At 34.8% G+C, this 13,110-nt stretch overlaps 1 protein-coding gene across 1 annotated transcript; it reads left to right on the forward strand.

Annotated features, from left to right (window-relative positions):
* The first annotated feature begins 7,475 nt into the window (after positions 1 to 7,475).
* LOC110899711 (NAC domain-containing protein 7) lies at positions 7,476 to 12,691 on the forward strand. Its single transcript, XM_035981625.1, has 4 exons — positions 7,476 to 7,794; positions 10,581 to 10,767; positions 10,900 to 11,171; positions 11,890 to 12,691. The coding sequence occupies exons 2-4, from the start codon at positions 10,608 to 10,610 to the stop codon at positions 12,505 to 12,507; spliced, it is 1,050 nt and encodes a 349-aa protein (XP_035837518.1). The 5' UTR covers positions 7,476 to 7,794; positions 10,581 to 10,607; the 3' UTR covers positions 12,508 to 12,691.
* Positions 12,692 to 13,110: the final 419 nt, after the last annotated feature.

Here is a 13,110-nt window from a genome sequence, read left to right on the forward strand (position 1 = left end):
AATCTGTAATTCGTCGTCGACCAAGTCGGATATCCTCCTATCCTACTTGTGTCCGACTAGTTGTCTCTGTTTTTTATGTATGTCAAATGACAAATGCATGTTGCATTTTGGGTTTAAAGTATGTTTGTGTGTTTATGGTATTTGCTGCAAACTGTTCACAGTTTACAGCACATCACATTTTGCAGCCCTCGACGAAACCCCAAGGTTTCGTCGAGTATTACATGGCGAAACCCTCATATGGCCAAATCTTCAAGTTTCGTCGTGATGGATGACGAAACTCCTAGAGTTTCGTCGTCCAGGAGGTTTCGTCAGGCCCAAAGACAGTTTCGTCGAGCCCATTGTTGTTTCGTCGAGTGTTGGGCCTGGTCTGCTATATAAACACAACTTTGTTTCACTGTGAAACTCATGAGAGCATACCCTGAGAGTTTCTGTCAAACTGTGTTTGTATCTGTTTGATCGTGTTCTCATCCATTATAATCAGTCGATTGTGTTTCATTGGTTATATCGTGTTGTTACTTTTTGTGTTTGATTTGGCATAGCTACGGGGATTCCGCACCCGTGACAGTGTTTGTTATAAACAAGGATTCGGTTTCGTATTCGATCCTCCGATTGTCGAGTATTACATGGCGAAACCCTCATATGGCCAAATCTTCAAGTTTCGTCGTGATGGATGACGAAACTCCTAGAGTTTCATCGTCCAGGAGGTTTCGTCAGGCCCAAAGACAGTTTCGTCAAGCCCATTGTTGTTTCGTCGAGTGTTGGGCCTGGTCTGTTATATAAACACAACTTTGTTTCACTGTGAAACTCATGAGAGCATACCCTGAGAGTTTCTGTCAAACTGTGTTTGTATCTGTTTGATCTTGTTCTCATCCATTATAATCAATCGATTGTGTTTCATTGGTTATATTGTGTTGTTAAGTTTTGTGTTTGATTTGGCATAGTTAGGGGGATTTTGCACCTATGACAGTGTTTGTTATAAACAAGGATTCGATTTCCTATTCGATCCTCCGATTCGGGACCAACAATATTACTGGAAAAATCAACACTAATTGATAGATGAAGATTGAAAGAACCAGCAATTGTTAAAACAGTAAAATGAAGAGACGGAATCATTATTGCCAAACATTTATTATCTTAAAAGCCACTACATGGAAAATTGAATTTATTTATCTTTTCAAAACGCCATAATTGCCTGTCACATTTTAGGCCTATATCCTACATGGCACAACACTTGATATAATAAAATCATGAAAATTACTGATGTTTTTTACATTAAAGGCCTGCGTCCTGATCTAAAAAACAATAAAAACGCCAAAACAATACTTAAAACGCCAAAATATTTACTATGATCCTGATCTAAAAACAATAAAAACGTCGCGTATTTATTAAACGCCAAAAAATGGAAAGATGAAGTGACACGCGTTTAAAAAAAGAAAATATGAAAGGACAAAAAAGCCCCCCCGCCTTTCTCTAAGCGGCGTGACACGTGTTGGGCCAAGATGCGTTCTCACCGTTCTCACACTTTTAAGCGTTTTCTCCTGATCTCGTTTCTCTCTCTCTATATATATATATATATATATATATATATATATATATATATATATATATATATATATATATATATATATATATATATATATATATATATATATATATAGGGGATGTATAATGAGAAAACTAGTTTAAATGAGAAAACCAAAAAACTAACTAAAAAATCCTAAAAGACATACCAATTTTTTTTTTTACATTTTTTTTTATAAAAAATCGCTATATTTTATGTATGGAAAAAAATTTAAAAAAAAACAAAATATAACTTTTTTGTTATATTGCACATGTGCAGTACAAAAAAAAATTGAAATTTTTTTTATATATAAAAAATAGCGATTTTTTATAAAAATTTGTAAAAAAAAAATTGGTATGTTTTTTAGCTTTCTTTCAGGCTTTTTTACTTAGTTTTCCAGTTTTTTCATTTAAATGTAGTTTTCTGATGATATAGGCTAGACTATGTACCAATTACAATATAAACTACACATATGTAGATCAATGGTTGAGATCAGCTGGTTTCTCAAACTTTGAATTTACGTAACTAAAAACAAGGGATACAAGTGGGGAAAATGGAAAAATAGGTAAATCCAATATTGCTGACTCATAAACCTATTTCTCTCATGATTTTCGAACGACAATAACTATTACGTCGGATAATATTAAAAAAACGTTATGTCGTATTAACAAACATTTTATTCTCTTTAATTTGAGTAGACCATTGCCATAGTTTTCTTAATTTTTATTTTACAAGCTATAAAGTTACGTGATTTTGTAACGTTACGTGATTATGTTCCAGTACGTCATAATCATTGAATACTTAAATCACGTAGCATATGTATAGGGAGTAACAAATACTCTATGCAACACTACATCGATAATCACGTACCAAATGATCAATAGATACCTAAATCACATATCAAATACTCAATGTGTATATAAATCTAGAATCATGTACCATGTGTGCGAAAGCAGTTATAAATACTCAATGTAATAATCACGTATCGTGTATGTAAGGAGTAACAAATGCTCAATGTAACACTACATCTATAATCACATAAGGACTTATATTAAAGATCTAATCACGTAATAGCATAAAAACAATTAGTCATTATATTGAATGTATAATCACAAATTTAGTAAAAAAACATTATATAATCCAAAAAATTATAAATAACTTAATTACGTACTAAAACATAATCACATACATTACACGTGTTACATATGATACGTGATTATAAATGTAAGTCAAATTGAACATTTGTTATTGCTTGCATGTATGGTACATAATTACATAGCAGGACATAATTACATAACGTTACACAATCACGTAACTTTATAGCTTTAAAAATAAGAATATTTAAAAATTAAAAAAAACTATATCAATAGCCTACTCAAATTAAAGAGAATGAAATGTTTGTTATTATAGTATACTTTTTTCTAAATATTATTATATGAAAAAGTTATTGTCGTTTGAAAATTGAGGGTGAAGCAGATCACAATTGAAAAGACTATAGTACCTTTCACCGCTCAAATTAAAAGGACATGCGTAACCCTAAGTTCGTGTCATACGCTTTGCACGCTAAAATTGTCTTGTATATGATCTCTTCCCTATTTATAATATTTGAATTTATATTAATTTCATATATTAATTTTCATTTTCACTTTCTTCATAGTAATTTTTTTGGTTAATTATACTGATTTGGCTTTTTTTTTATTCTCGTATCGTTAAAGTAGATTTATAACAACCGAGCTTACTATGAATTTATCTTTCGTATTTTCTTCGGTTGTGATGCCATGATAAATCGAATTGACACCGAACAAAATGTCTGTTGCCGGAAATAAACACCCTAACATTTCAATAACTTTCTTCAAAGTCTCCCTCTATGATTTATTCAAATATAATGGAAGTTGAACTTATATACAGTCACAAACTTTTGATGTGAGATAGCTACAAGTGTTTCATTAGCAATAATTCACATCATTAACGAATTCCATTATAAAGTTTTTTCCAACCCTAATAGATTTTTTTATGGGAAAAGAAAATATAAATTTTGAATTGAGAGAGGGCGTGAAATGCGGGAGAAAATATATCTTACATCCATTGTGTATCATTTAATAGTGTTTTAAAATAAAAAACAAAGAATGTATAATTCATTAAATATATATAAATTATAGTCATGCTCTTGAGAGAAACCAAGACCCCAAAGTGGAAATCTTCCCAAACAAGGGTATGTTGGTGCCCTTTAAGTGATCCCATGCCTATGTCGTCACATTCTTAAACCTTACCCCTCTCTCTCTCTCTCTCTCAAAGTGACATAAACAACCTGAAAGAAGAGAGATAATCTGGTATTCTATGTGTGTTTGTGTGTCATATGTATGAATTGGTGAGGTCTCTATCAATAGCTGGTAGTGGGTGGTGGAGTATTAGTATATGACCGCCACCTTTTTTCCGCATCATCTTCCTCCATTCTTTTAGCAGAAAGCTTTTCAGGCAATCAAGGTCTTCATATATACGAAGATATAACTCTAAAATTAAGTAAGATGCCCTTTTTTGTTTTTCATTCTTTCTTTTTTTTTTTTTTTTTGAACAGCAAACGAAATCATTTTATTCATTAATCAGTGGGTTAACATTGAGTTAACCCATTTTACACCAAGAACAAGTAAACCAAAAACATACATCAGATGCCCATATACCTTAAATCGAAATTGCACCATTTTTCCCACGTAAGATTTGACTCCTTTGCTCGATTCTTTAACCATAAAAACCCCAATACTTTAATCTCCTCCTTGATGTTCCTCGCCATTGGTTGTTTACCGTTAAAAATTGCCTCGTTCCGTGCCCTCCATATGCACCAAAGTGTGGTTTGAATGACCGTGTAGATCGCCGTCTTCCATCTTTTTGATCCTCTAGCATCCTTATGATATTGTAAAGCATCTTTAACGTCGAATAACACAAACCTATGCAACTGGCACCATGTTCGCACGAATTCCCAAACCGATTGTGACAATCCGCAGGAGATAAAAAGATGCTCCGATGTCTCTTGCATTTCTCCGCAGAATTTACACATCAAAGATCCCACCTGTATATTCCTTCTAGCGAGATTCTCCAATGTCGGTAGCCGATCCAAAGCTAATCTCCAGGTAAAAAAATTTACCTTAATAGGGCTCCATTTGTTCCAAGTGCAGCATGTGTCCAAGTCTGTGAAGCTTTTGCTTTGCAATAGTTTCCTTAGGCTTTTTACCGTGAACTCGCCCGACTCCTCTAAACACCATTGCCATTTATCCTCCTGCTCATTCCTGTTAAATGACCGTAACTCGTCCTTAAGATTCCGCAGCTCTGCTGATTCAGCTCCTGTCGCAGGAACCCGCACCCACTGAAATGTCGGTTCTAGACTATCATTCGCTCCGCTACACCTCTGATCAAGCGAGACCATTTTGTTTCTTTCCAGCCCATATAAAAGAGGGTATCTCAGGTATAACGGTCCATTTTCGGCCCAATAATCTGTCCAAAATGTTACTGTCTTTCCGATACCCGGTACCACTCGAATTAAACTATGTGCTTCTATATCTAAGCCTTCCAATTCATCTACTGTTTTTGCTACCTGTTTCCAAGGTCCCGCCAGAGACACTTTTGCCGGAATGAAATTCCAAGTTCTCGAACCGCTATGTATACTCCATATGATTTTCCTCCACAATCCTTCTTGGTCCACTTTAAACCGCCACCACCATTTTAACAACATAGCGGTATTAGCTTCCCTAAGCGATCCTAAACCCAACCCTCCCATATCCATCGGTGTCATCACTTTCTTCCATTTTACCCAACACATCTTTGCGTGTTCCGTGGTTCCTCCCCAAAGGAAGTCCCTCCGAATACTTTCTAGCCGATCGATGATTTTGCGTGGCGCTTTATATAATGAGAAAAAATATGTAGGTAATGCATTCAATACGGACTTTACGAGTGTGAGTTTACCTCCAAACGATATCGTCTCAGCCTTCCATAACGAAAGTCTTTTTCTAAACATCTCCACCACTGGCTCCCAATTCCTGCACAGATTCATGTTTGCCCCCACATACAACCCCAAATACTTAAATGGAAATTTTTCGGCTTTGCACTTTAACAACGACGCCATATCTTGTACTCGAGTCTCATCCACCCCAATCCCATACAAGTTACTCTTGGAAGCATTAACCCGCAGGCCCGAAGCTAGATAAAAACAACGAAGGATCCTCTTAAGGTTCATGGCATTTTGGCCCGACCATTCACCTAAGAAAACCACGTCGTCCGCATAAAGAAAGTGTGATATAAGAGGACCATTTGATGCACATTTTATTCCCCTAAACACCCCAACCGAGCATGCTTTTTTCAACACCCCGGATAACGCTTCCATTGCGATTACGAACAAGAAAGGCGACAAAGGGTCCCCTTGTCTTAAACCTCTATAACATGTGAACTCTTGTGTTGGCGACCCATTTACCAATACCGATGCTTTTGCGGACGTGACAATACCCATTACCCACTTAATCCATCTAGTCGGAAAATTCATTTGACCCAAAATTGAGTCAAGAAAATCCCAACTTAATGAATCATACGCCTTTTCCAAATCAACTTTCCAAATCATTCCTTCCTTCTTACTCCTTTTCATCCATGCTATAAGTTCGTTCAGCATCAAGGGACCATCCAAAATGCTTCTCTTCTCCAAAAAGCCTGTTTGTTCTTCCGAGACCAATTTATGAATCACGGTCTTGAGTCGACCCACCAAAACTTTTGATATAACCTTGTTTATGCAATTTATAAGACTAATTGGCCTATATTCCCCAAGTCCACCTGGGTCATTGCATTTAGGAATAAGAGCCAAAAACGACGATGTGCACCCTTGGTTTAGAGTTGTGTTCCAAAAGAAATCTTCAAATACCCTCATAAAATCCACCTGAAACAACTCCCAACATTTTTTGAGAAACCTAAAGTTTATACCGTCTGGCCCCGGCGCCCGGTCGCCCGCACAATCCCACACCGCCTTACGTACTTCTTCGCAAGTAAAAGGTACAATTAGAGATTCCGCCTCCAGGCTCGTCAAAGACGCTAAATTTGGGCACACTAGTACCGGTCTAATCGGCATCGGTTCACTATACTTATTTGCAAAATACCCATAAACGTAATCTTTGACCAAGGTCGGATCCGTCACCCATGCCCCATCTATTTTCAACCCATTGATACGATTGCAACTAACATTTGCATTTATTACCCCATGAAAGTACCGTGTGTTTTCGTCACCGTCGACTGCCCACCTCACTCTCGCCTTCTGTTGGAGATCCATAGACCTTAACTTATCTTCCTTAATAATTAAATCCTTACACTCGGCCCGTAATTCCAATTCATTAGGCGTCAAATCTCGTGTTTCGGATAATAACTCTAAAGCCTCAAGCTGATCAATCTTAGCTTTATATGTGCCCTCCTTAGATGCCTTGTGATTTGTCACCCACTGTTTCATGCGGAACTTAATCCACTTCAGCTTTGTAGCCAAAAGTAGATCTGACGACCCTTCGAATCGGAAAGTAGGCCCAATCTGGTGGACATATCCGAGAAGACCCGGAATCTCGAGCCAAGAATTAAAAATTCTTGTCGGGATGGGACCGTAATCTACCGGAACCATATTCATTAATACCGGGCAATGGTCCGATACGTAGTTTGATAGAGCCACAACTGCAGCCGATGCCCACAAATTCATGAATCCGGTACATACTAAAAAACGGTCCAGCTTACTCCTTTTAACCCCGTCACTGGACTGGTAGGTAAACCTCCTCCCCCCCATTTGAAACTCAGATAAACCTGCCCGTTCGATAAAATTATTAAAGTGCCAGGCATTTAGTGCAATGAACTCAGAATTTTGTCGTTCAGACGGTTCGCGTACATCGTTAAAGTCTCCGAGTAACACCCACATGCCCGGAAACGAAATAAAACAACTTTCTGTGCTTTGTGTTTTTGTTGTCATTAGAATCCTCGGGATCTGATGTTATTAAGACAGTCAAAAAAACAAAGTTCTTTTCACTTCAATTCCCAAGTAAATTAACACCCTTTTCGATCTCAAACATTCCTTTTGTTCTTTGCCTTTTCTTTTTCTTATTCTTTTGTCTCCCTTGCTTCCTTATTATTTGAACAAGAAGGGATCTTGTACTAAAAGAAAACTTTCTTGAGTTCTTTCTCTCTAATCATCATCCATTGTTAGAAGATCAACCAGATCTATTTATAAGGTTTTGTTTATATGATTTACCTTCTTCATGATCTTCTTTGTTTGAAGTTTGTTTGTGTATCTATGTGTTTTTATGCTTCATCTTCATCATGATCTTCTTTGGTTGAAGTTTCTTTGTGTACGTATGTGTTTTTATGCTTCATCTTCATCATGATCTTCTTTGGTTGAAGTTTCTTTGTGTATGTATGTGTTTTTATGCTTCATCTTCATCATGATCTTTCATATTTTAAAATTTGATTGGATTATTAATCTATGTTATTATTATAGTTGAAGGAAACAGATGTGGTTGTTTCAAAATATATAGACTAAAACAAGGTTTTAAGTTGTAGTTGTCAATTCCTAGATCACAAATTTATGTTCAATGTGTTTTATTTTCTTCATGATCTTTTTTGTTTGAAGTTTGTTTGTGTATGTATGTGTTTTTATGCTTCATCTTCATCATGATCTTCTTTGGTTGAAGTTTCTTTGTGTATGTATGTGTTTTTATGCTTCATCTTCATCATGATCTTTCATATTTTAAAATTTGATTTGATTATTAATCTATGTTATTATTATAGTTGAAGGAAACAGATGTGGTTGTTTCAAAATATATAGACTAAAACAAGGTTTTAAGTTGTAGTTGTCAATTCCTAGATCACAAATTTATGATCAATGTGTTTTATTTTCTTCATGATCTTTTTTGTTTGAAGTTTGTTTGTGTATGTATGTGTTTTTATGCTTCATCTTCATCATGATCTTCTTTGGTTGAAGTTTCTTTGTGTACGTATGTCTTTTTATGCTTCATCTTCATCATGATCTTTCATATTTTGATTTGATTATTAATCTATGTTATTATTATAGTTGAAGGAAACAGATGTGGTTGTTTCAAAATATATAGACTAAAACAAGTTTTTAAGTTGTAGTTGTCAATTCATAGATCTCAAATTTATGATCAATGTGTTTTCTTTTTCATCTTGAAGGATTGTTTTGTTTTTTTTCTCGTATGAGATTGATGTTCTAGCAAGATCTTTGAAGATAGACAACTAAGAATAAACAAGAACAAAAAATACATCTTGATTGTTATTGTCCACTTCCATATATTTAATTTGGGGCCTTCTAATATGTTAACAATGTTGAATTGTAGATTTTTCTATGCATTGTTTTCAGGTATTAACTTTTGTTGAGTGGTGCAAAACTTGAGTGGCTTTTCCCAAGAAAAAGCAAACTTGAGTAGTTTTTTTCTTGACCATCAAGTAAGAAAATGGTGCTTCTCCCATGCGAATGCATGGCAGAAACATTGTCCACACATGTCATTTCATTTTGTTCACATCATTTAAATTCTACCCTACACCATCTTTTCTTCCATCTTGCTTTTTGTTGTCATCTTCTTCTAAATTAGAAATGTTTTCTGCATTAAACAAGCATGCTTATTGATGCATCTACTTCTTAATTATATTTTTTTTTCTGCAGTAAACAAGAAATAATTCTCTACTAATCTTGTATTTGATCATTTTTATTAATAACAATACTTTTTTATTGCCATCCTCTTCAAGATTAGAAATGTTTTTTCTGCATTAAAAATGATGCCCCTCACTAGACATGTATTTTCATCTTCTAAATTAAAAATATTTTCTGCACTAAACAAGAAATAATTCCTCTCACTAAACATGTATTTGATCAGGTTATCAATAATATACTCATAGGAATGTATGAGCTAGGTTGATACTCCTTCACGGAAGTGCCAAGGGTTCGTGTCACAAACGCTATTTGTTAAAAAGAATCGTTTACAAAACTTCCATTCTTTACCTGCTAGGAGCTTGCCCTCTGAAAACACCAGATACTTCGGTTTTTTGGTTACTTATAATTCCCCTCAAGGTGATAGGTTTAATGAGAGTTTACAATATGATATGATTAATTATGTTTTATCTTTATATATAAGGCTATGTCCTTTATAGGTTGCTCTTTGCTATTATTTACATATACAATTTTTTTTTGTATATATGTTCTTTTAAGTTAGCAGTTTCTAGCGCCTGCATAATGATAAAAACGCATACAGTTCAGAGATGATAATCCGTACTTCATTTAATTTGAGCTATTCAAAGACAATAATCCATACTTCATCTAATTTGAGCCAACTTTTGAACTTAATATAGACCTCAAATTTGTAAGATTCCATTAGCAAGTCCAAGAATTTCAACTCATGATATTGGTATGAAATTTTGCTTTCCTTTTAAATGGTTCTCTCTATTGAACCCAAAAGTTAGTGCAAACTCTTAACGTTTATTAGTTGTTACCATGAAGCATATTAATCCTTTCTTGTCAATCTAGCGCCAAACATATGATCCATGTCCTCATTCTTTATGTACATTTGCTACTATATCGAACCTTTTACTTTATTTAAGTATTTCTTTAAAGAATCAAGCATTTAGATGTTGATCATTAATGAAATGCAACTAGCATAAGATGTTGTATAAATCAAGACATCACAAAAAAAAAAAAAAAAAGAAAAAAAATTTCAATCTTCTCCAATTTCCTCACCTCCAGTGATAACCTAGTTGCTGGCTATAAAAAGGAACAAATACAAAACACTTTTCGGCTTCATCTATGCCTTCTTGCTTGGCGACAAACTATCATTTCATGCCGGAAGTTCTCATCAAAACAACTGCATGCATTGCCTTGTTATTCTACTTGTTAATCACATGATTGAGATATCATTATAACTCATTGAGATATCTGCATTAACAATCATATCAATAGCTGTATGTGTAAAATCGACCTCTAACAATGGTGATCATTTGCATGTTTCAGGTTTGAGATCATCATACCATTGAGAGTATGAATACCTTTTCACATGTTCCTCCTGGTTTTAGATTCCACCCGACGGATGAAGAACTCGTGGATTACTACCTTAGGAAAAAAGTTGCGTCGAAAAGAATTGATCTTGATGTTATCAAAGATGTTGATCTCTATAAAATTGAACCATGGGATCTTCAAGGTATATATACAATATGAGCAATGTGTTTTATAGGTGTTTAAGTTGTGCAATGCAGCTTAGGAAAGTTTTAAGCATATCATGGATGCAAGATTTTCAAATTGTTCATGGACTCTTTTTATGTTATCTTGACAGAGTTATGCAAGCTAGGAACTGAAGAGCAAAATGAGTGGTATTTCTTTAGCCACAAGGATAAAAAATATCCAACAGGAACTCGCACTAATAGGGCTACGAAAGTTGGCTTTTGGAAAGCTACGGGAAGAGACAAGGCCATATACTCTAAGAATAATCTGGTTGGCATGAGAAAGACCTTGGTGTTCTACAAGGGCCGAGCTCCCAACGGACAAAAATCAGATTGGATCATGCATGAGTATAGACTAGAAACAGATGAAAACTCCATGACTCAGGTTAGTAACATGTCTATTTTTCATCCTTCTATCAGTTTTTGTTATGTATTTTGTTAGTTTCAACTTTTAGAATATTCAAAAAATATGGCAAGTTATGCATGGGTGGAACCAAGCATAAATAAAATGGGTACCCTTAAAAGTTCTTTATTCTAGTGTAGCAGCTGAAAACAGTTCTCTCAGCCATGATAACAGCATAGCATTATATTTGTGTTGTTTTGCATGCATCCTTTTGCAACCTTCATTCTATCCCAATGCATTGGTTTTTGGAGCTTTTAATTTGGGCATTAATCCTTTAACAAAGATGGCCTGTGCTCCATCTCCAGTTACAAAAAAAAAAAGTAAACAGTTTATGTATTTAAATAAAATTTATTATAATTATATAGAAAAAAATAGTTTATTAAATAAATAATTTAAATATGAGGGAAGCTATTATGTTCATCAATTGTGGTGAAAGTAAGGAACTTTTATGTTGAATTAGCAATTTAGCACCTTCAATGTCTAAAATCCTTGAATGTTGTCAAAACCAAATGAAATAAATTAAGACGGGTTCTATTAAATTCTTTAATGTTGTTCACATGGGAAGCTTGATTTTCTTTATCTATTAAGTTATGGTATAGTTACCTTTATACTGTAAGACCAAAAAGTTAAAGGAATATAAGCCGAATAATAAACGAAATGATTCTAATATCTCACATGTTTTATGCTTTGTTTTCAACAGGAAGAAGGATGGGTTGTATGCAGGGTTTTCAAGAAGCGCATAACCACAGTTCGTAGAATGGAATCACATGATTCTTTGTGTTGGTACAATGACCAAGTCTCATTCATGCCCGATTACGAATCCCCAAATCGGGTATCGCATCCTTACACTTCTAATAGTTCATACCAACATCAACTTCCTGCAAAATCTGAGCTTGATGAAATGAATTACAACTTGCCTCTTGAACACTCCTTCCTCCAGCTTCCTCAATTAGAATCCCTCAGATATCCACAACCCGCAGTAGCCGGATTAAGTGCTTCATACACAAGCACTAATTTACAGCCCCCAACTCAGCAGCAATCCAATGTGAACTTGTTTTATGGCAACAATAATGATAATAATGGTGAACATGATCATCAACTGACCGATTGGCGAATACTTGATAACTTTGTTGCTTCTCAGCTCAGTAACGATCAAAATGCGGTCACAAAAGAAAATACTTATTTGAATCATCCTTCATCATCATTTCAAATGGCTGAACATATGAACATGCTTCTTAGCGACTCAAAGAGTGATGAGATGGCTTCCGAAGGTGCCTCGATATCCGCATCCACAAGCCAAATTGATCTTTGGAAGTAATTATAAAAAAACAGTATTTTGAACTTCTTGTTCATCAAGGGTTACATGATACATATTATAGTGACTAGAATGTATGTACTAATATCAAACTTTTGATCTGCTTGCTGTATATAACAAAAGTAATATCTATGAAGCAACTTATCAAATTTGTTGTACTAAGCTAAGCCAAAAATATTATTTTGATTTTAATAATTGTTATTTGTTGAGATAAATTTTTTATTTCAATATCAATATTGTTAATTATTACAAGATAATATCCGAAATAAGCAGTTAACTATCAATTATATGGAGCAAAACTTCATTTTCTATGGAATGAGAATAATTCGGATTTATGGATTCCTAAGGTTATAAGGAAATGTAAAGGCAAACCAGTGGACTATATTTTAAGAGTAAACGGGTTTGTAGCTGGTCAAGCAGCAAGAAAGGCAGAATCGAAGAAAGTTGACAAGCACGCAAAAGCTTGTGCAGAGAACCAGCATGTTTTTGTCCCTTTTGCCTTTGACACATTTGGCTCTCTAGCGCCCGAAGCTATCCAATTCCTGACCAGAGTCCAACGGGTCATCCACAACAATTGCTCGGCACCAAGGGGACGAGATTTTGTCT

The sequence above is a fragment of the Helianthus annuus genome, chromosome 13, assembly GCF_002127325.2.
Source record: "Helianthus annuus cultivar XRQ/B chromosome 13, HanXRQr2.0-SUNRISE, whole genome shotgun sequence".
In the NCBI taxonomy this organism is placed as follows: Eukaryota; Viridiplantae; Streptophyta; class Magnoliopsida; order Asterales; family Asteraceae; genus Helianthus; species Helianthus annuus.